Source organism: Heptranchias perlo, unplaced genomic scaffold (genome assembly GCF_035084215.1).
Source record: "Heptranchias perlo isolate sHepPer1 unplaced genomic scaffold, sHepPer1.hap1 HAP1_SCAFFOLD_131, whole genome shotgun sequence".
Lineage (NCBI taxonomy): Eukaryota > Metazoa > Chordata > Chondrichthyes > Hexanchiformes > Hexanchidae > Heptranchias > Heptranchias perlo.
The window spans coordinates 409,110-431,596 of record NW_027138548.1 but is presented as its reverse complement, the minus strand read 5'-3'; the positions used below and the strand labels follow the sequence as shown (position 1 = coordinate 431,596).

At 43.6% G+C, this 22,487-nt stretch overlaps 1 protein-coding gene across 1 annotated transcript in view; it reads left to right on the top strand.

Moving 5' to 3' along the window:
- The window catches only part of abcc10 (ATP-binding cassette, sub-family C (CFTR/MRP), member 10), a 403,237-nt gene that overhangs the window by 31,739 nt on the left and 349,011 nt on the right, over window positions 1-22,487 (top strand). Inside the window, exon 7 of the mRNA XM_067977164.1 lies at window positions 14,823-14,902. Coding sequence (XP_067833265.1) covers window positions 14,823-14,902 — 80 coding nt within the window. The remainder of the gene's footprint in view (window positions 1-14,822; window positions 14,903-22,487) is intronic.

The following is a 22,487-nucleotide window of genomic DNA, read 5'->3' as shown; positions in this document are numbered from 1 at the left end:
CTGCAGTCCGTGTGGTGAAGGTTCTCCCACAGTGCTGTTAGGTAGGGAGTTCCAGGATTTTGACCCAGCGACGATGAAGGAACAGCAATATATTTCCAAGTCGGGATGTTGTGTGACTTGGAGGGGAACGTGCAGGTGGTGGTGTTTTTTATTCCTTCATGGGATGTGGGCGTCGCTGGCGAGGCCAGCATTTAATGCCCATCCCGAATGGTTGTTCCCATGTGCCAGCTGCCCTTGTCCTTCTAGGTGGTAGAGGTCACGGGTTTGGGAGGTGCTGTCGAAGAAGCCTTGGCGAGTCGCTGCAATGTATTCTGTAGATGGTACACACTGCAGCCACAGTGCGCCGGTGGTGAAGGGATTGAATGATTAGGATGGTGGATGGGGTGCCAATCATGCGGGTTGCTTTGTCCTGGATGGTGTCGAGCTTCTTGATTGTTGTTGGAGCTGCACTCATCCAGGCAAGTGGAGAGTATTCCATCACACTCCTGACTTGTGCCTTGTCGATGGTGGAAAGGTTTTGCGGAGTCGTGAGGTGAGTCACTCACTGCAGAGCACCCAGCCTCTGACCTGCTCTTGTAGCCACAGTATTTATGTGGCTGGTCCAGATATGTTTCTGGTCAATGGTGACCCCCAGGATGTTGATGGTGGGGGATTCGGCGATGGTAATGCCGTTGAATGTCAAAGGGAGGTGGTTAGACTCTCTCTTGTTGGAGATGGTCATTGCCTGGCACTTGAGTGGTAAGTAACATTCGTGCAAGACATCGGCCCAAGCCTGGGTGTTGTCCAGTTCTTGCTGCATGCGGGCACGGACTGCTTCATTATCTGAGGGGTTGTGAATGGAATTGAACACTGTACAATCATCAGCGAACATCCCCATTTCTGACCTTATGATGGAGGGAAGGTCATTGATGAAGCAGCTGAAGATGGTTGGGCCTAGGACACTGCCCTGAGGAACTCCTGCAGCAATGTCCTGGGGCTGAGATGATTGGCCTCCAACAACCACTGCCATCTTCCTTTGTGCTAGGTATGACTCCAGCCACTGGAGAGTTTTCGTCCTGATTCCCATTGGCTTCAATTTTACTAGGGCTCCTTGATGCCGCACTCTGTCAAATGCTGCCTTGATGTCAAGGGCAGTCACTCTCACCTCACCTCTGGAATTCAGCTCTTTTGTCCATGTTTGGACCAAGGCTGCAATGAGGTCTGGAGCCAAGTGGTCCTGGCGGAACCCAAACTGAGCATCGGTGAGCAGGTTATTGGTGCGTAAGTCCGCTTGATAGCACTGTCGATGACACCTTCCATCACTTTGCTGATGACCGAGAGTAGACTGATGGGGCGGCAATTGTCCGGATTGGATTTGTCCTGCTTTTTGTTGTCAGGACATATCTGGGCAACTTTCCACATTGTCGGGTAGATGCCAGTGTTGTAGCTGCACTGGATCAATTTGGCTAGAGGCGCGGCTAGTTCTAGAGCACAAGACTTCAGCACTACAGCCGGGATTATGTCGGGGCCCATAGCCTTTGCTGTATCCAGTGCACACAGCTGTTTCATGATATCACATGGAGTGAATCGAATTGGCTGAAGACTGGCTTCTGTGATGGTGGGGATATCGGGAGGAGGCCGAGATGGATCATCCACTCGGCATTTCTGGCTGAAGTTGTTACAAACGCTTCAGCCTTGTCTTTTGCACTCACGTGCTGGACTCCGCCATCATTGAGGATGGGGATGTTTACAGAGCCGCCTCCTCCTCCTGTTAGTTGTTTAATTGTCCACCGCTATTCATGACTGGATGTGGCAGGACTGCAGAGCTTTGATCTGATCCGTTGGTTGTGGAATCGCTTAGCTCTGTCTATAGCATGTTGCTTCCGCTGTTTAGCATTCATGTAGTCCTGTGTTGTAGCTTCACCAGGTTGGCACCTCATTTTTAGGTATGCCTGGTCCTGCTCCTGGCATGCTCTTCTACACTCCTCATTGAACCAGGGTTGATCCCCTGGCTTGTTGGTAATGGTAGAGTGAGGAATATGCCTGTTTATGAGATTACAGATTGTTCTGGAATACAATTCTGATGGCCCACAGAGCCTCGTGGGTGCCCAGTTTTGATCTGTTCTGAATCTATCCCATTTTGCACAGTCGTAGTGCCACACAACACGTTAGATGGTGATCTCAGTGTGAAGACGGGACTTCGTCTCCACAAGGACTGTGCGGTGGTCACTCCTGCCAATACTGTCATGGACAGATGCATCTGCGACAGGTAGATTGGTGTGGACGAGGTCAAGTAAGTTTTTCCCTCGTGTTGGTTCGCTCACCACCTGCTGCAGGCCCAGTCTAGCAGCTTTGTCCTTCAGGACTCGGCCAGCTCGGTCAGTAGTGGTGCTACCGAGCCACTCTTGGTGATGGACATTGAAGTCCCCCACCCAGAGTACATTCTGTGCCCTTGCTACCCTCAGTGCTTCCTCCAAGTGGTGCTCAACATGGAGGAGGACTGATTCATCAGCTGAGGGAGGGCGGTAGACGGTAATCAGCAGGAGGTTTCCTTGCCCATCTTTGACCTGATGCCATGAGATTTCATGGGGTCCGGAGACAATGTTGAGGACTCCCAGGGCCACTCCCTCCTGACTGTATATCACTGTCTCACCACCTCTGGATGGTCTATCCTACCGGTGGGACAGAACATACCCAGGGATGGTGATGGAAGAGTCTGGGACATTGGCTGAAAGATATTGTTGTGGGAAAAAATCACCACTCGGAGTCAGACTTAAAGATTCAACATGCAGTTTATTGGACAAAGTACTCTGGGAGAAGGCTGGACATTCCGCAATGTACGCATATACCTTCTCAACTTTAAAATGGTTGTCATGCTTTTTTATACCTTTGAAATACAGATTTCAGTAGCTTTTACATCATAAATCTTGATTACACACATTAACCAATTAAGTCCGCACAGCAACAACAGACAGTTTACACATTAACCAATTAAGTTTGCATAGCAACAACAGACTGCTTACGCATTAACCAATTAAGTCCGAACAACTATTATCACCTTAAGACAGCATGCCTTTGTTTTATGCAGTCTGGTTCTATAGTTTTATTAGTTCGTTATGAAATGTCCTTTGTATTCTCAGACTGTAAGCCAGTTCTGGAATGTACAAACTCAACACTTTTAACTGTCTTTCCCACAGTCACAGAATCCATTTTATTTAATAGTGTCCCTTTGTTAATAGAATCCATTTTGTTTAATAGTGTCCATTTTATTAGTAGTCAAGCGTTATATTTAAGCCTTTAATTAAGGTTAGTCTAATCTACACAAAGCGCATTTCAATGTGGTTTTAGGGTAAATACCACTGTCATGTACCCATCAGTCACTTCATCGTTGCCTTTAATTCAACAGTCCAAAATCCACGCTAACAATATGATTCGGTGAGTATGGCTATGTCAGGCTGTTGCTTGACTCGTCTGTGGGACAGCTCTCCCAATTTTGGCACAAGTCCCCAGATGTTGGTGAAGAGGACTTTGCAGGGTCAACTAGGCTTGATTTGCCTTTGTTGTGTCCGGTGCCTATTGGTCCTTCTGATTTTATTCTTATTATGACTTTTTGTAGCGAGATTGTACAACTGAGTGGCTTGCTAGGCTATTTTAGCAGACGATTAAGTATCAACCACATTGCTGTGGGTCTGGAGTCGTATATAGGCCAGATCGGTTAAGGACGGCAGGTTTCCTTCCCTAAAGGACACTAGTGCACCAGATGGGTTTTTACAACAATCTGTTACTGATGCTAGTCTTTCTTTATTCCAGATTTTGTTTAGTTAATTGAATTTCAATTCCCCAGCTGCCGTGGTAGGATTTGAACTCATGTCTCCAGATTATTAGTTTGGGCCCCTGGATTACTGGTCCAGTAACATAATCACTATGCTACCTGACCGTATCACCCGAGTAAATCTTTGTTGCACCTTCTCCAGTGCCTCTATATCCTTTTAATAAAAGGCGGCCAGAACTGTTCACAATACTCCAAGTGTGGTCGAACCAAGCTTCTATACAAGTTTAACGTAACTTCTCTGCTTTTCAATTCTATCCCTCCAGCAATGAATCCCAGTGCTTGGTTTGCTTTTTTTATGGACTTACTAACCTGCGTCACTACTTTTAGTGATTTGTATATCTCTACCCTATTTAGACTCTTATCCAAGCAGTATGTGGCCTCCTCATTCTTCCTACCAAAATTTAATACCTCACACTTATCTGTATTGAAATTCATTTGCCAATTACACTCCCATTCTGCAAGTTTATTAATGTCTTCCTGTATTTTGTTGCAGTCCTCCTCAGTATTAACTATACCCCCCAATTTGGTGGCGTCCGCAAATTTTGAAATTGTACTTCCGATTCCAAGTTGTTTATGTAAATAGTGAACAGTGGTCCCAGCACCGATCCTTGCGGATCACCACTTCCCACCTTTTGCCAATTTGAGTAACTACCTTTAACTCCTTCTCTCTGTTTTCTGTTTTGTAATCAGCTTGCTATCCATTCTGCTATTGGCCACCTGACTTCACATGCTCTGACCTTAGTCATGAGTCTACTATGCAGTACCTTATCGACGGCCTTTTGAAAATCCAAATATATTACATCTACTGCATTACCCTTGTCTACCCTTTCTGTTAATTCTTCAAAGAATTCAATAAGGTTGGTCAAGCATAACCTTCCCTTTTGAAATTTGTGCTGACTATTCTTCATTCTATTATGTGTCTGGGGAAAGTGTGTCAGGGAAATGTTATAAGAAGTACTGAGACATGGCTGCAGGATGGTCAGGATTGGGAACTATTACTGAGACATGGATGCAGGATGGTCAGGATTGGGAACTATTACTGAGACATGGCTGCAGGATGGTCAGGATTGGGAACTATTACTGAGACATGGCTGCAGGATGGTCAGGATTGGGAACTAAATATACCGGGTTATAAGGTCTACAGGAGAGATAGGGAAAATGGAAGAGGGGGAGGAGTCGCCTTAATGATTAGAGATGAAATCACTTCAATGATAAAAGGAGCATATAACGAGAGGTAAGCAGCCAACAGAGACCTTATGGGTTGAATTGAGCAATAGGAAAGGATCTAAGACTATAGTGGGAGTTGTGTCTTGGACCCCTGGCAGCAGCTCTGAAGTGCTAGATTGTATAAATGCAGAGATTAGACAAGCGTGTAAGAAAGGCATAGTGGTCTTAATGGGGGACTTTAACCTTCACATAGATTGGGAAAAGCAGACTAGCAACTGTCAGAAAGGTAGTGAATTTCTTGAGTGTGTCTGGGATAATTTTCTACAGCAGTATGTCCGAGAGGCAACAAGGGGGCAAGCCATACCAGATTTAGTAATGAGTGATGAACCAGATTTAGTTAACGGCTTAACTGTACGCGAACATCTATCCAGTAGCGATCATAACATGATGTAGTTCAATGTAGTGTTTGAAAGGGACAAAAGTGAGTCAGCTGCTAAGATTCTAGACTTGGGTAAGGCAGACTTCAATGGGATGAGACAGAGACTGTCCACAGTAAACTGGGCAAATCTGTTAATGGGTAAAACGACTGATGATCAGTGGGAAATGTTTAAAGAAACATTTAACGTGATACAGAACCAGTTTATACCCCCGAGGGGCAAGAACTCTACTTGCCAAAAAGAACAGCCATGGACAACTAAAGAGGTAAGTGACAGAATAAGACATAAGGAAAGGGCATACAAAAAGGCAAAAAATGGCACAGATCCTGGTGAATGGGAAAGATACAAAGATCAACAAAGGATCACAAAATAGATAGTAAGAGCTATGAAAAGAAACTTGCAAGGGATGTCAAAACCAATACGAAGAACTTTTATAGTTACATTAGGAAAAAGAGGGTGGTCAGGAGCAGTGTTGGCCCCTTAAGAACTGAAAGTGGGGATATTGTCATTGACAATGGGGAAATGGCGGACACGTTGAATAATTACTTTGCGTCAGTATTTACAGTAGGAAAAGAGGATAGCATGCCGGAAATCCCAAGAAAACTAATATTGAATCGGGGACAGGGAATCGATAAAATTAACATAAGTAAAGCAACAGTAATGAAGAAAATAATAGCACTAAAGAGTGACAAATCCCCAGGACCAGATGGTTTCCATCCCAGGGTTTTAAAGGAAGCAGGTGAGCACATTGCAGATGCCCGAACTATAATCTTTCAAAGTTCTCTAGATTCAGGAACTGCCCCTCTAGATTGTAAAATTGCACATTTCACTCTGCTTTTGAAGAAAGGAGAGAGAGGGAAACCAGAGAATTATAGACCAGTTAGCCTAACATCTGTTGTGGGGAAAATGCTGGAGTCTATAATTAAGGATAGGGTGACTGAACACCTTGAGAATTTTCAGTTAATGAGAGAGAGCCAGCATGGATTTGTGAAAGGTAGGTCGTGCCTGACAAACCTGATTGAATTTTTTGAAGAGGTGACTAAAGTAATGGACAGGGGAATGTCAATGGATATTATTTATATGGACTTCCAGAAGTTAGAAGCCCATGGAATCGAGGGAAAAGTACGGACTTGGTTAGGAAGTTGGCTGAGCGAAAGGCGACAGAGAGTAGGGATAATGGGTAGGTACTCACATTGGCAGGATGTGACTAGTGGAGTCCCGCAGGGATCTGTCTTGGGACCTCAATTATTCACAATATTTATTAACGATTTAGATGAAGGCATAGACAGTCTCATATCTAAGTTTGCCGATGACACAAAGATTGGTGGCATTGTAAGCAGTGTAGATGAAAACATAAAATTACAAAGGGATATTGATAGATTAGGTGAATGGGCAAAACTGTGGCAAATGGAATTGAATGTAGACAAATGTGAGGTCATCCACTTTGGATCAAAAATGGATAGAACAGGGTACTTTCTAAATGGTGAAAGGTTAAAAACAGTGGATGTCCAAAGGGACTTAGGGGTACAGGTACATAGATCATTGAAGTGTCATGAACAGGTGCAGAAAATAATCAAAAAGGCTAATGGAATGCTGGCCTTTATATCTAGAGGACTAGAGTACAAGGGGGCAGAAGTTATGCTGCAGCTATACAAAACCCTGGTTAGACCACACCTGGAGTACTGTGAGCAGTTCTGGGCACCGCACCTTCGGAAGGACATATTGGCCTTGGAGGGAGTGCAGTGTAGGTTTACTGGAATGATACCCGGACTTCAAGGGTTAAGTTACGAGGAGAGATTACACAAATTGGGGTTGTATTCTCTAGAGTTTAGAAGGTTAAGGGGTGATGTGATCGAAGTTTATAAGATATTAAGGGGAACGGATAGGGTGGATAGAGAGAAACTATTTCCGCTGGTTGGGGATTCTAGGAGAAGGGGGCACAGTGTAAAAATTAGAGCCAGACCTTTCAGGAGCGAGATTAGAAAACATTTCTGCACACAAAGGGTGGTAGAAGTTTGGAACTCTCTTCTGCAAATGGCAATTGATACTAGCTCAATTGCTAAATTTAAATGTGAGATGGATAGCTTTTTGTTAAGCAAAGGTATTAAGAGATATGGGCCAAAGGCAGGTATATGGAGTTAGATCACAGATCAGCCATGATCTTACCAAATGGCGGAGCAGGCATGAGGGGCTGAATGGCCTACTCCTGTTCCTATGTTCCTAAGTAAGTACGATGCTTTTACTGTTACAGGAAGTGTGCACAATATACATGACTTTTAATACATTACTGGTAGATTCCCAGGCATTGCTGATGGAGAGACTGAGGATTTGCTGTTTTATAACCATAGGAGTGTTTGTCATTTTGGAATATCAGACCACTGATTTACAGTAACTGAATACGTTAAATTCCATTTTTACTGAATGGTATTCTTTGAATTTTTTTAACTGGCGCTTTGGGGATTGAATTCCATGCTGTTTCCATTATTCTGTGAAAACTGTAAATGTGTGGCCTTTATATTTTATATTCTTTACCGATGTATTTGATTTTTCTCCCATATCATTTTTAAAGCTGAGAATACATAGCAAAATGATGTGCAAAATGCCCCAGGTAGAGGTATTGATTTGGTATTTAACAATACTGTGGAGGTGGAATTGGGTTTAGCTACAGTTGGGGACAGTTCTGTGCTTTGCTGGCGCTGAGGGGCTTTGGCAGTACTGCGGGGGGCTACTGGAGTTTGGCAGCATGAGGCGGGGAAGTTGAATGTCCTCTAATCAGCATCTCGACAGAAGGGGAAACTGGGATGGCAGAACTGTGGAAAGCAGATCTGAGGTTTGATACTTGGGATAGAATGTGAAGTTTTCCTCGTGCATTCCTGGTGTCTGTGAGTTGCGGAGGGAGGGACAAGGCAGGGCCTGACAGCAATGGGGGTTTGGGAATCCTCTGTGTCACACTGCTGGTTTGTGACTTTCTGAGGAATCTCATTGAACATTGAATTTGGATTTTTGTGATTGGCTCCTGGACATCCATCTCTCTGGATGGAACTTTCAACTTCAGCGGACATGTGAACCGGGCAAAATCGTATCAGCCAGCTGCTGTCGGCCCCTGCCGCTATACACCCCACCTGGGCTGGTTTTACTTTCCATTGATTGTGGAAGGTATAACAGGTGGCCAATCCGATATTGCCTGTTCTACACCCCTGTCGAAGCTGAAAGTTCCAGCGTCTGTTTGCGACTCTCTCTGTCTCACACCTGTAAAGAAAGGTAAACATTCTAATTACTAATGACAAACACTGGTGGTAATTAGAGCTCTCAACTCATTTGTTTCTTATTTGAGGAAAAAAACTCAAATTAAGAGACAGAAGTAGTGTGTATTGACTTTTTCCCTCTCTCTGCCTGACGGTTGTCAGTAAGTAGATGTTTACGTTTTCAATCAACTAAACCCAGGTGATAAGGCAACTTGCATCAAAATCTAACTAATTTGTTTTGTTGAAAAATTATCTCAGATTTAGATGAGGAAAGAACTTCCCCCCCCCCCACCCCCTCAGCTTAATGTGCTTTCTGAAGTTTATAGAACATAAGGGTATACAGGTGTGCATTATATCTTTTTTTCTCTCTCAGTGCATGTACATGGATGCACACGCATACATATACACTCTCTCTGTTTAAAAAAAAAACATTTGAAATAATCTTGACCTGAATAAATCTTTTGAAATTGTCCTCGAGCTTTGCTTTAAGCTACATGTTCTGTGCTGGGATGATCTCAGCTTGTGATGCATTATGGGCGACTTTCCATCAGCTGCAAGTGGGAGAAAGTCACCTCTTCTAAGTGGTCTCGCTGTTGGTACCATTTTATACATTGCCACAACATTGACAGTCTTACACAGCATGTTTAATATTTAAAGTCGCATTAATGTCCAGCGTTCCATATAGTTGTAGGTTTGATAAATCTGTGTATCTTTTAAATTGAAGATATAACACAATTTTCAAAAGGCCTTTGATAAGGGACCGCATAGTAGACATGACTAAGGTCAGAGCATGTGGAGTTGGGACAAGTAGCAGAATGGATAGCAAGCTGGCTACAAAACAAAACAGAGAGTAGGGGTTAAGGGTAACTACTCAGACTGACAAAAGGTGGGACTTGGTGTTCCACAAGGATCGGTGCTGGGACCACTGTTGTTCACAATTTGCATAAACGATTTGGACTTGGGAATCGGAAGTACAATTTCAAAATTTGAGGGAGACATCAAGTTGAGGGTATAGTTAATACTGACTGCAACAAAATACAAGACGACATTACTAAACTAGCAGAATGGGCATATAATTAGCAAATGAATTTCAATATAGATAAGTGAATGGGGTTATATTTTGGTAGGAAGAATAAGGAGGCCACACACTGCTTGGATAATAAAAGTTCAAATGGGGTAGAGGATCATAGAATCAGAGGTTACAGCATGGAAGGAGGCCATTCAGCCCATTGAGTCAGCGCTGGTTCCATGCAAGAGCAATCCAGCTAATCCCACTCTTCTGCCCTATCCCCATAGCCCTACAAATTTTTTTCTTTCAATTACAATGGATGTGATGTATTTGGATTTTCAGAAGGTCTTTGATAAAGTCCCATGTAAGAGGTTAGTGTGCAAAATTAAAGCACATTGGATTGGCGGTAATATACTGACATGGATTGAAAATTGGTTAACAGACAGGAATCAGAGAGTAGGAATAAATAGGTGTTTTTCAGGGTGGCAGGCAGTGACTAGTGGAGTACCGCAGGGATCAGTGCTTGGGCCCCAGCAAAATTCACAATATATATCAACGATTTGGATGAGGGGACCAAATGTAATATTTCCAAGTTTGCTGACGACACAAAACTAGGTGGGATTGTGAGTTGTGAGGAGGATGCAAAGAGGCTTCAAGGCGATTTAGACAAGTTGAATGAGTGGGAAATACATGGCAGATGCAGTATAACGTGGATAAACGTGAAGTTATCCACTTCGGAAGGAAAAACAGAAAGGCAGAGTATTATTTAAATTGTGATAGATTGGGGAATGTTGATGTACAAAGGGACCTGGGTGTCCCCGTACACCAGTCACTGAAAGCAAACATGCAGGTGCAGCAAGCAGTTAGGAAGGCAAATGGTATGTTGGCCTTCATTGCAAGAGGATTTGAGTACAGGAGCAAGGATGTTTTACTGCAGTTATACAGGGCCTTGGGGAGACCACACCTGGAATATTGTGTGCAGTTTTGGTCTCCTTACCTAAGAAAGGATATACTTGCCATAGAGGGAGTGCAGCGAAGGTTCACCAGACTGATTCCTGGGATGGCAGGACTGTCGTATGAGGAGAGATTGGGTCGACTCGGCCAGTATTCACTCGTGTTTAGAAGAATGAGAGGGGATCTCATTGAAACATATAAAATTCTGACAGGGCTAGACAGACTGGATGCAGGGAGGATGTTTCCCCTGGCTGGGTGGGGGGGGGTCCAGAACCAGGTGTCACAGTCTCAGGATATGGGATAGAACATTTAGGACTGAGATGGAGAAATTTCTTCACTCAGAGGGTGGTGAACCTCTACCACAGAATATATTTAAGAAGGAGATATATAGATAGATTTCGAGACACAAGGCATCAATGGATGTGGGGAGAGAGCGGAAAGATGGTATTGAGATAGAGGATCAGCCATGATCATATTGAATGGCGGAGCAGACTCGAAGGGCCAAATGGCTTCCTCCAGCCCCTATTTTATATATTTCTATGTTCTGTTACTTATCCAGTTCCCTTTTGAAGGCTATGATTGAATCTGCCTCCACCACTCCCTCGGGCAGTGCATTCCAGATCCTAACTACTCGCTGTGTAAAAAAAAAAGTTTTTCCTCATGTCACCTTTGTCAATTACCTTAAATCTATGTCTTCTGGTTCTTGACTATTCCGCCAATTGGAACAGTTTCTCTCTATCTCCTTTGTCTGGACCCTTCATGATTTTGAAAACCTCTATCAAATCTCCTCGCAACCATCTCTGTTCCTAGGAGAACAACCCCAGCTTCTCCAGTCTATCCACGTAACTAAAGTCCCTCATCCCTGGAATCATTCTAGTAAATCTTTTCTGCACCCTCTCTAAGGTCTTCACATCTTTCCTAAAGTGCGGTGCCCAGAACTGGACACAATACTCCAGTTGTGTCCGAACCAGTATTTTATCAAGGTTTATCATAACCTCCTTGCTTTTACACTCTATGTCTCTATTGAAAAAGCTCAGGATCCCGAATGCTTTTTTAACCACTTTCTCAACCTGCCCTGCCACCTTCAATCATTTATGCACATACATCCCCAGATCTCTCTGTTCCTGTACCCCTTTTAGACTTGTGCCCTCCAGTTTATATTGCCTCTCCTCGTTCTTCCTACCGAAATGTATCACTTCGCATTTTTCTGCATTAAGTTTCATCTGCCACTTGTCCACCCATGCCACCAGCCTGTCTATATCCTCTTGAAGTCTATCACTACCCTCCTCACTGTTTACTACCCTTCCAAGTTTTGTGTCTTTACAAGGAGTAAAGGGATCTAGAGGTAAAGATACACAAATCACTAAAAGTAGTGATGCAGTTTAATAAGGCTTTTTTTTTAAAAGAAGCAAACTGAGCACTGGGATTCATTTCTAGAGGAATCGAATTGAAAAGCAGAGAAGTTAAACTTGTATCGAACCTTGGTTGGACCACACTTTACTGTGTAACAGTTCTGGTCTCCATATTATAAAGAGGATATAGAGGCACTAGAGAGCGTGCAAAAAAGATTCACAAGGATGATACCAGAATTGAGAGGATATATTATCAGGAAAGGCTGAACAGGCTGGTGCTCTTTTCTCTAGAAAAGAGAAGGCTAAGGGGTGACCGAAAAGAGGTCTTTAAAATTATGAAGGGTTTTGATAGGGTAGACGTAGAGAAGATGTTTCCACTTGTGGGGGAGACTGAAACTGGGGGCCATAAATATAAGATAGTCATCAATCAACCCAATAGGGAATTCAGGAAAAACTTCTTCATCCAAAAAATTGTAATAATGTGGAACTCACCACCACAAGGAGTCGTTGAGGCGAATAGTACAGATGCATTCCAGGGGATACTAGATAAGCACATGAGGGAGAAAGGAAGAGAAGGAAATGCTGATAGGATTGGATGAAGAACGATGGGAGAAGGCTCGTGTGAAGCATAAATGCCAGCATAGACCAGTTGGGCCAAATGGCCTGTTTCTGTGCTGTAGATTCTATGTAAAACTGAACAGAAACCATTGGAAGCTAAAGAAAAATATTGCAACAGGTCAACTACCGAATAGTATAGATGCATCTAGCGAAAGTGGGTACACTACACATGTTCTTCAGCAAACAAACGTCACAGCTTTAGGCAAAAATATCATAGGAACATAGGAACAGGAGTAGGCCATTTAGCCCCTCGTGCCTGCTCCGCCATTTGATAAGATCATGGCTGATCTGTGATCTAACTCCATATACCTGCCTTTGGCCCATATCCCTTAATACCTTTGGTTGCCAAAAAGCTATCTATCTCAGATTTAAATTTAGCAATTGAGCTAGTATCAATTGCCGTTTGCGGAAGAGAGTTCCAAACTTCTACCACCCTTTGTGTGTAGAAATGTTTTCTAATCTCGCTCCTGAAAGGTCTGGCTCTAATTTTTAGACTGTGCCCCCTACTCCTCGAATCCCCAACCAGCGGAAATAGTTTCTCTCTATCCACCCTATCCGTTCCCCTTAATATCTTATAAACTTCAATCAGATCACCCCTTAACCTTCTAAACTCCAGAGAATACAACCCCAATTTGTGTAATCTCTCCTCGTAACTTAACCCTTGAAGTCCAGGTATCATTCTAGTAAACCTACGCTGCACTCCCTCCAAGGCCAATATGTCCTTCCGAAGGTGCGGTGCCCAGAACTGCTCACAGTACTCCAGGTGTGGTCTAACCAGGGTTTTGTATCGCTGCAACATAACTTCTGCCCCCTTGTACTCTCGTCCTCTTGATATAAAGGCCAGCATTCCATTAGCCTTATTGATTATTTTCTGCACCTGTTCATGACACTTCAATGATCTATGTACTGTACCCCTAAATCCCTTTGGACATCCACTGTTTTTAACTTTTTACCATTTAGAAAGTACCCTGTTCTATCCTTTTTTGATCCAAAGTGGATGACCTCACATTTGTCTACATTGAATTCTATTTGCCACAGTTTTGCCCATTCATCTAATCTATCAATATTGCTTTGTAATTTTATGTTTTCATCTACAAATATATCAAGCCCAGTCCAAACTTTTGTTAAAGGCTGAAGCCTTTAAGTTAAAAACTTTAATGAAGGCATTGAAAGACAATGCACTTTCTGAAGTTTATAAAACATACGGGTAGAACGGGAATGCATTATGTCTTTTTTCTCTCTCAGCTCACACATACATGCACACCCTCTCTTTTTAAAAAAAAAACATTTGAAACAAGCTTGACCCGAATAAAGCTTTTGAAATTTGTTCTCCAGCTTCTCTTTAAGTTACATGCTGTGTGTGTGCGCATCATCTCAGCTTTCACAATAATATGGTTAAATTTGTATCATATATATTTTTAATTTTGTTTAAACTGTGATTTTAGAAATTGGAAGATTTTGTTACTGAGAAGAAAATGGTGAAGAATTTTCTTTTTGGAAAGTATTTTGAGCAATTTTTGTGGAAAAGTAGATATGAATACCTGTAGGACACTCACTAAACCAAGTCGTTTATGTGATTGGTGGTGTTCTGTGACAGGCTAAGTTTGACACCTTTAACATTAAAACTCCTATCACACTGCTACCTTCAGGGGTCACAGGTAATTGCAAAACGTTTGGACACTCACAATATTTCCCTTAAGAGCTGTTTTACATAATAGTTTTCAATGGAACACGTACCAAATTTTATGTATATGAATAGGAAGAATTCAAGTATTTTCCTTTTATTTCCAACCATTCAGCTGTTGAGCAGTATTGATGGAGGTAATTCTATTTTTCTTTTCACTCCTGCTGGGGTACAGTTCCTTGGGTGCTGGCATCCTCTGGTAGCTCTCATAATTGGCCATTTTTCATTTATAGACTTGGAGAGTGATAGCAGGCTGTTTTACTGTCGAGAACAACACACTTTCCATTGGGGGTCACTGGAAAACAATCAGCAGCAGGAAACCTTACTGATATTTTCCCCCTTCTTTGCTTATTGTACTGTCATGCTGCCGTCTCAGCAGAGATCACTATAGGCAAGGAACTGAAACTTTGATTTTCTGGTCTGTATGATTCCGGCACTAACTTGACCAACTGGGCCTTCTGCCCAGCTCTTTCTCTTTTGACCTGAGATGATGTTAAAAGGGTGCAGTCATCACACTGACGGATTCTGCTTCAATCTATCTGCAGGGGGAGCTGATAGGAATTGTTGGGAAGGTCGGCTGTGGCAAGAGCTCCCTGTTAGCAGCGATACTGGGAGAACTCAACAGGTAATTTAGAAATACATAGAAGTTACAACGTGGAAACTGGCCATTCGGCCCATCCAGTCCATAGCAGCGTTTACCCTTCACCCAAGCACACTTATCCACCCTGTTCCCGTATCTCTTCAACCCCTTTTCCTCCAACCTCCTTTCCAATCTAAACTTGAGTATTGACATAATTTCTGCTTCAGCAACCAATGCTAGAAGTGAATTCCGTAGCCTCATGATTCTGTGTAAGTTTCTCCTGCCCTCTGATCTAAATATTTAATCTTGCATCTATGACCCCTTGTTCTTGACCCCTCAACTTTGTAGATAGTTTGGTTTAGAGAGTTATTGGACAGCATGCTCCCACTAATCTCAGCTGAGGAAGAGATCTGGGCTGGTCTTGGAAGGTTTCCTTTTCTGTGCTTGGTCCAGTTCCTGATAGAAACAGAGGAACGGGAGGACGCCATTCAGCCCCTCGAGCCTGTTCCGCCATTCAGTGAGATCATGGCTGATCTGCATCCTAACTCCATCCACCTGCCTTGGCTCCATATCCCTTAAAACCCTTGGATAGCAAAAATCTGTCGATCTCAGAGTTAAAATTATTAATTGAGCTAGTATCGACTGCTTTTTGTAGGAGTATTTTCCACATTTCTACCACCCTTTGGGTGCAGTAGTGTTTCCTCACTTCTCTTCCGAAGGGCTTGGCTCTGATTTTAAGTATATGCCTCCTTGTCTTAGACTCCCCCACCAGCAGGAAAAGTTTCTCAATCTACCCGATCAATTCCTTCCAAAATCCTAAAAACCTCAATCAGATCACCCCTTTACCTTCTATATTCTGAGGAATACAAGCCTAGTTTATGTAATCTCTCCTCATAATCTAACCCTTGGAGCCCTGGTAACATTCTGGTGAATCTGCACTGCACTCCTTCTGAGGCCAATACATCCTTTCTAAGGTGCGGTCCCCAGAACTGTACACAGTACTCCAGATGTGGTCTAACCAGGGCTTTGTATAGCTGTAGCAAAACTTCCTCCCCTTTATATTCTAGCCCTCTAGTTATAAAGGCGAACATTCCATCAGTCTTTTTGATTATTTTTTGTACCTGACGACTACATTTTAGTGATCTGTGCACACGGACCCCTAATCCCTTTGGACTTCTACTATTCCTAGCTTTTCACCATTAAAAAATACTTGGACCTATCCTTTTTTGGTCCAAAATGGATGACCTTACACTCACCTGCGTTGAAATCCATCTGTCACAGTTTTGCCCACTCAATTAATCTATCAATGTCACTTTGTAATTTTATGCTCCCGTCTGCACTACTTACGATGCCACCAATCTTTGTGTCATCATCAAACTTGGATATATGGCTCTCGATTGTGTTACCTAAGTCATTAATAAATACAGTGGATTGTTGAGGCCCCAGCACAGATCCTTGTGGGACACCACTAGTCACTGATCTTGGTCGTATGGCTGTGGAGAGATACTGAGCGGCACGACAGTACCTCCTCAGATGGGAAAAGGAGAGTTATTTCCCCACCGCCATCAGCCCCACACTGCTCATCCATAGTGGTGTTGACAGAGAGCTGATGGGTCGATACCACCCCCGTCTCTTGGCAGTAGTTGGTGCTTGGCCTGGGATGCCTCGGGGGTGAGTTATTGAGGGAGGTCAAAAGAATTTCTTTTCATGTTGTAGGCAGCTTGGAGAGGGTCTAGGGCAGCTTGTGGAGGTATAAGACAGCAGGGTGAGTCCCGACATTGCAGTCACTCTGCTATTATATTTTAGGAGGTGGGGAGGTTAAGATGCAGGAAATTCAGTCACTGAAGAGTTAGTGATTTTTAAAAATTCTTTCATAGGATGTGGGCGTCGCTGACAAGGCCAGCATTTATTGCCCATCCCGAATTGCCCTTGAGAAGGTGGTGATGAGCCACCTTCTTGAACTGCTGCAGTCCGTGTGGTGAAGGTTCTCCCACAGTGCTGTTAGGTAGGGAGTTCCAGGATTTTGACCCAGCGACGATGAAGGAACGGCAGTATATATCCAAGTCGGGATGGTGTGTGACTTGGAGGGGAATGTGCAGGTGGTGTTGTTCTCATGTGCCTGCTGCCCTTGTCTTTCTAGGTGGTAAAGGTCGTGGGTTTGGGAGGTGCTGTCAAAAGTCTTGGCGAGTTGCTGCAGTGCATCCTGTGGATGGTACACACTGCAGCCAAAGTGTGCCGGTGGTGAAGGGAGTGAATGTTTAGGGTGGTGGATGGGGTGCCAATCAAGTGGGCTGCTTTGTCCTGGATGGTGTCGAGCTTCTTGAGTGTTGTTGGAGCTGCACTCATCCAGGCAAGTAGAGAGTATTCCATCACACTCCTGACTTGTGCCTTATAGATGGTGAAAAGGCTTTGGGGAGTCAGGAGGTGAGTCACACACTGCAGAATACCCAGCTTCTGACCTGCTGTTGTAGCCACCGTATTTAAATGGCTGGTCCAGTTAAGTTTCTGGTCGATGGTGACCCCCAGGATGTTGATGGTGGGAGATTTGGTGATGGTAATGCCGTTGAATGTCAAGGGGAGGTGGTTAGACTCTCTCTTGTTGGAGATGGTCATTGTCCGGCCCGAATGTTACTTGCCACTTATCAGCCAGGCTTGGATGTGGGTACGGATTGCTTCATTATCTGAGGGGGTGCAAAACATAGAAACATAGAAAATAGGAGCAGGAGTAGGCCATTCGGCCCTTCGAGCCTGCTCCGCCATTCATTATGATCATGGCTGATCCTCTATCTCAATACCATATTCCTGCTCTCTCCCCATACCCCTTGATGCCTTTTGTGTCCAGAAATCTATCTAGCTCCACCTTAAATATATTGTGACTTGGCCTCCACAGCCTTCTGTGGTAGAGAATTCCACAGGTTCACTCTCTGAGTGAAGAAATTTCTCCTCATCTCAGTCCTAAATGTCCTATCCCGTATCCTGAGACTGTGACCCCTCGTTGTGGACCCCCCCCCCAGCCAGGGGAAACATCCTCCCTGCATCCAGTCTGTCTAGCCCTGTCAGAATTTTATATGTTTCAATGAGATCCCCTCTCATTCTTCTAAACTCGAGTGAATACTGGCCGAGTCGACCCAATCTCTCCTCATACGACAATCCCGCCATCCCATGAATCAGTCTGGTGAACCTTCGCTGCACTCCCTCTATGGCAAGTATATCCTTTCTTAGGTAAGGAGACCAAAACTGCACACAATACTCCAGGTGTGGTCTCACCAAGTTCCCTGTATTACTGCAGTAAGACATCCTTGCTCCTGTACTCAAATCCTCTTGCAATGAAGGCCAACATACCATTTGCCTTCCGAACTGCTTGCTGCACCTGCATGTTTGCTTTCAGTGATTGGTGTACAAGGACACCCAGGTCCCTTTGTACATCAACATTCCCCAATCTATCACCATTTAAATAATACTTTGCCTTTCTGTTTTCCCTTCCGAAGTGGATAACTCCACATTTATCCACATTATACTGCATCTGCCATGTATTTGCCCACTCACTCAACTTGTCTAAATCGCCTTGAAGCCTCTTTGCATCCTCCTCACAACTCACAATCCCACCTAGTTTTGTGTCATCAGCAAACTTGGAAATATTATATTTGGTTCCCTCATCCAAATCATTGATATATATTGTGAATAGCTAGGGCCCAAGCACTGATCCCTGCATAACCCCACTAGTCACTGCCTGCCACCCGAAAAAGACCCATTTATTCCCACTCTCTGTTTCCTGTCTGTTAACCAATTTTCAATCCATGCCAGTTTATTATCCCCAATCCCATGTGCTTTAATTTTGCACGTTGACCTCTTATGTGGGACCTTATCAGAGGCTTTCTGAAAATCCAAATAAATCACATCCACTGGTTCTCCCTTATCTATTCTACCAGTTACATCCTGAAAAAACTCCAGTAGGTTTGTCAGACATGATTTCCCTTTCATAAATCCATGTTGACTTTGTCCAGTCCCATTGATATTTTCTAAGTGTCCTGTTATCACATCCTTTATAATAAACTCTCGCATTTTCCCTATACTGATATTAGGCTACCCGGTCTGTAGTTCCCTGTTTTCTCTCCCTCCTTTTTTAAATAGTGGGGTTACATTTGTCACCCTCCAATCTGGAGGAACTGGTCCATAATCTATGGAATTTTGCAAGATGTCAACCAATGCATCCACTGTTTCCATGGCTACCTCTTTTAGTACTCTGGGATGCAGATTATCAGGCTCTGGGGACTTATCGGCTTTCAGTCCCATTAATTTCTCCAGCACTTTTTTTTACTAATACTAATTTCCTTTAATTCCTCCTTCTCACTAATGCCTTGTTCCCTAGCATTTTTGGGAAGTTATTTGTGTCCTCTTCCGTGAAGACTGAACTGAAGTATTTGTTTAATTGCTGTGCCATTTCCCTGTTCCCCATTATAAATTCTCTTGTTTGACTGTAAGGGACCGACATTTGTCTTCACTAATCTTTCTCTTTTTACATACTTGTAGAAGCTTTTACAGTCTACTTTTATGTTCCTTGCAAGTTTACTCTCGTACTCTATTTTTTCCCCTCAATCAATCTCTTGGTCCTTTTTTGCTGAATTCTGAACTGCTCCTAATCCTCAGGCTTGCTACTTTTCCTGGCAACTTTATATGACTCCTCTTTGGATCTAATACTATCCTTAATTTCTTTTGTCAGCCATGGTTGGGCCGCATTTCCTTTTGTGTTTTTTGCCAGAAAGGAATGTATAATTGTTGCAATTCATGCATTCGTTCCTTGAATGTTAGCCATTGCCTATCCACCATCATGCCTTTTTAATGAAGCTTCCCAATCTATCATAGCCAACTCACTCCTCATTCCTTCATTGTTTCCTTTGTTTAGATTTAGGACCCTAGTTTCGGATTGGACGACTTCACTTTCCATCTGAATGAAGAATTCGATCATGTTATGGTCACTCTTCCCTAAAGGACCCTGCATCAACAAGATTATTAACTAACCCCTTCTCATTGCACAATACCCAATCTAGGATAGCCTGTTCCCTGGTTGGCTCCTCAACGTACTGGTCTAAAAAAACCATCTCATACACACTCCAGGAATTCATCCTCCACAGTTTTATTGCTAATTTGGTTTGGCCAGTCTATATGTAGATTAAAGTCACCCATGATTACTGTAGTACCCTTGTTATATGCATCTCTAATTTCCTGTTTGATCCCATCCCCGACATTACCACTACTGTTTAGAGGCTATAGACAACTCCCACCAGTATTTTCTGCCCCTTGGTGCTTCTTAACTCTACCCAAACTGATTCCACATCTTGATTTTCTGAGCCAATATCCTTTCTCACTATTGCTCTGATTTCATCCTTTACTAACAATGCCACCCCACCTCCTTTTCCTTTTTGCCTGTCCTTCCTAAATATTGAATGCCCTTGGATATTCAGCTCCCAGCCTTGGTCACCCTGCAGCCATGTCTCCGTAATCGCAATTATATCATATCCGTTTACATCTATTTGCGCTGTTAATTCGTCTACCTTATTACGAATGCTTTGTGCATTCAGATACACTGCCTTTAGATTTGTCTTTTTAACATTTTTAGACATCTTAACACTTTTTGTACTATGGCCCTATTTGTCTGATTACCATTTTTTCTTACCAGGACCCTATTTGTTCGTGCACTCTTTTGTTTGTACGCTCTGTCCCTTCCTGACACGATCTGGTTACCCTTACCCCAATCACTTCCCTGCACTGATTCTTGGTCTTTTCTCTTATTTTAGCATTCTCCACTGGGACCCTCCCTGCAACCCCCCCCCCCCCCCCCCCCCGCCACCTTATTTAGTTTAAAGCCCTAACTACCTCCCTAGTTATTCGATTCGCTGGAACTCTGGTCCCAGCATGGTTCAGGTGTAGTCCGTCCCAACAGAACAGCTCTCTCTTTTCCCAGTACTGTGCCAGTTCCCCACGAATTGAAACCCACTTCTCCCAGACCAATCTTTGAGCCACACATTCATCTTCCTGATCCTATTGACCCTATGCCAATTTGCTCGTGGTTCAGGTGGTAATCCAGCGATTATTACCTTTGTGGTTCTGCTTTTTAATTTAGTCCCTAGCTGCTTAAACTCTCTCAGCAGAACCTTTTTCTTAGTCCTACCCATGTCGTTAGTACCTACGTGGACCACGACAACTGAATCCTTCCCCTCCCACTCCAAGTTCTTCTCCAGATACTTAACCCTGGCACCAGGTAGGCAACATAGTCTTCGGGACTCATGCTCCTGGCAGCAGAAAACAGTGTCTATCCCCCTAACTATATTGTCGCCTACTACAACCACCTTTCTTTTCACTCCCCCGATGTGAACGGCTTCCTGTACCACGGTGCCTGGTCAGTTTGCTCGTCGTCCCCGCACTTGTCCACAAGGGTTGCAAGAACCTCAAATCTATTGGACGAGCGCAGGGACTGAGGCTCCTGCAATTCTACCTCCTGGATCCCCATATCTGCCTCACTCGCAGACACACCCTCCTGTCCCTGACCACATGTCAGTTCTGAAGTATTCAATCTAAGGGGTGTGGCTGCCTCCTGGAGGAAAAGGTCCAGGTAGCTTTCTCCCTCCCTGATGTCTCGCAATGTCCGCAGCTCAGACTCCAGCTCCTCAAGCATGGGAACTGAACATCCAGGGGTATTCAATATTTAGGAAGAACAGGTAAAAAGGGAAAGGAGGTGGGGTTGCGTTGTTAGTAAAGGAGGAAATCAATGCAATAGTGAGGAAGGATATTGGCTTGGAAAATCACGATGTGGAATCTGTATGGGTGGAGCTAAGAAACACCAAGGGGCAGAAAACATTGGTGGGGGTTGTCTATAGGCCCCCAAACAGTAGTGGAGATGTAGGGGAGGGCATTAAACAGAAAATTAGAGACGCATGCAAGAAGGGTACAACTATAATCATGGTGACTTTAATCTACATATAGATTGGTCAAACCAAATTAGCAATAATACTGTGGGGGAGGAATTCCCGGAGTGTGCACATGATGGTTTTCTCGACCAATACGTTGAGGAACCAACTAGAGAACAGACGATCATAGACTGGGTATTGTGCAATGAGAAAGGATTAATTAACAATCTTGTTGTGCGGGGTCCCTTAGGGAAGAGCGACCATAACATGATTGAATTCCTCATTGTGATGGAGAGTGAAGTAGTTGAATCCGAAACTTGGGTCCTGAATCTAAATAAAGGAAATTATGAAAGTATGAGGTGCGAGTTGGCTATGATAGATTGGGGAACTTTACTAAAAGGGATGACTGAGGATAGGCAATGGCTAATATTTAAAGAACGTGTGCAGGAATTACAACAATTATTCATTCCTGTCTGGCGCAAAAATAAAACAGGAAAGGTGGCTTAACCGTGGCTTACAAAAGAAATTAGGGATAGTATTAGATTCATAGAGGAGGCATATAAAATTGCCAGAAAAAGCGGCAAGCCTGAGGATGAGGAGCAGTTGAGAATTCAGCAAAGGAGGACAAAGAGATTGATTGATTAAGAGGGCAAAAATAGAGTATGAGAATAAACTAGCAGGGAATATAAAAACTGACTGTAAAAGCTTCTATAAATGTGTCAAGA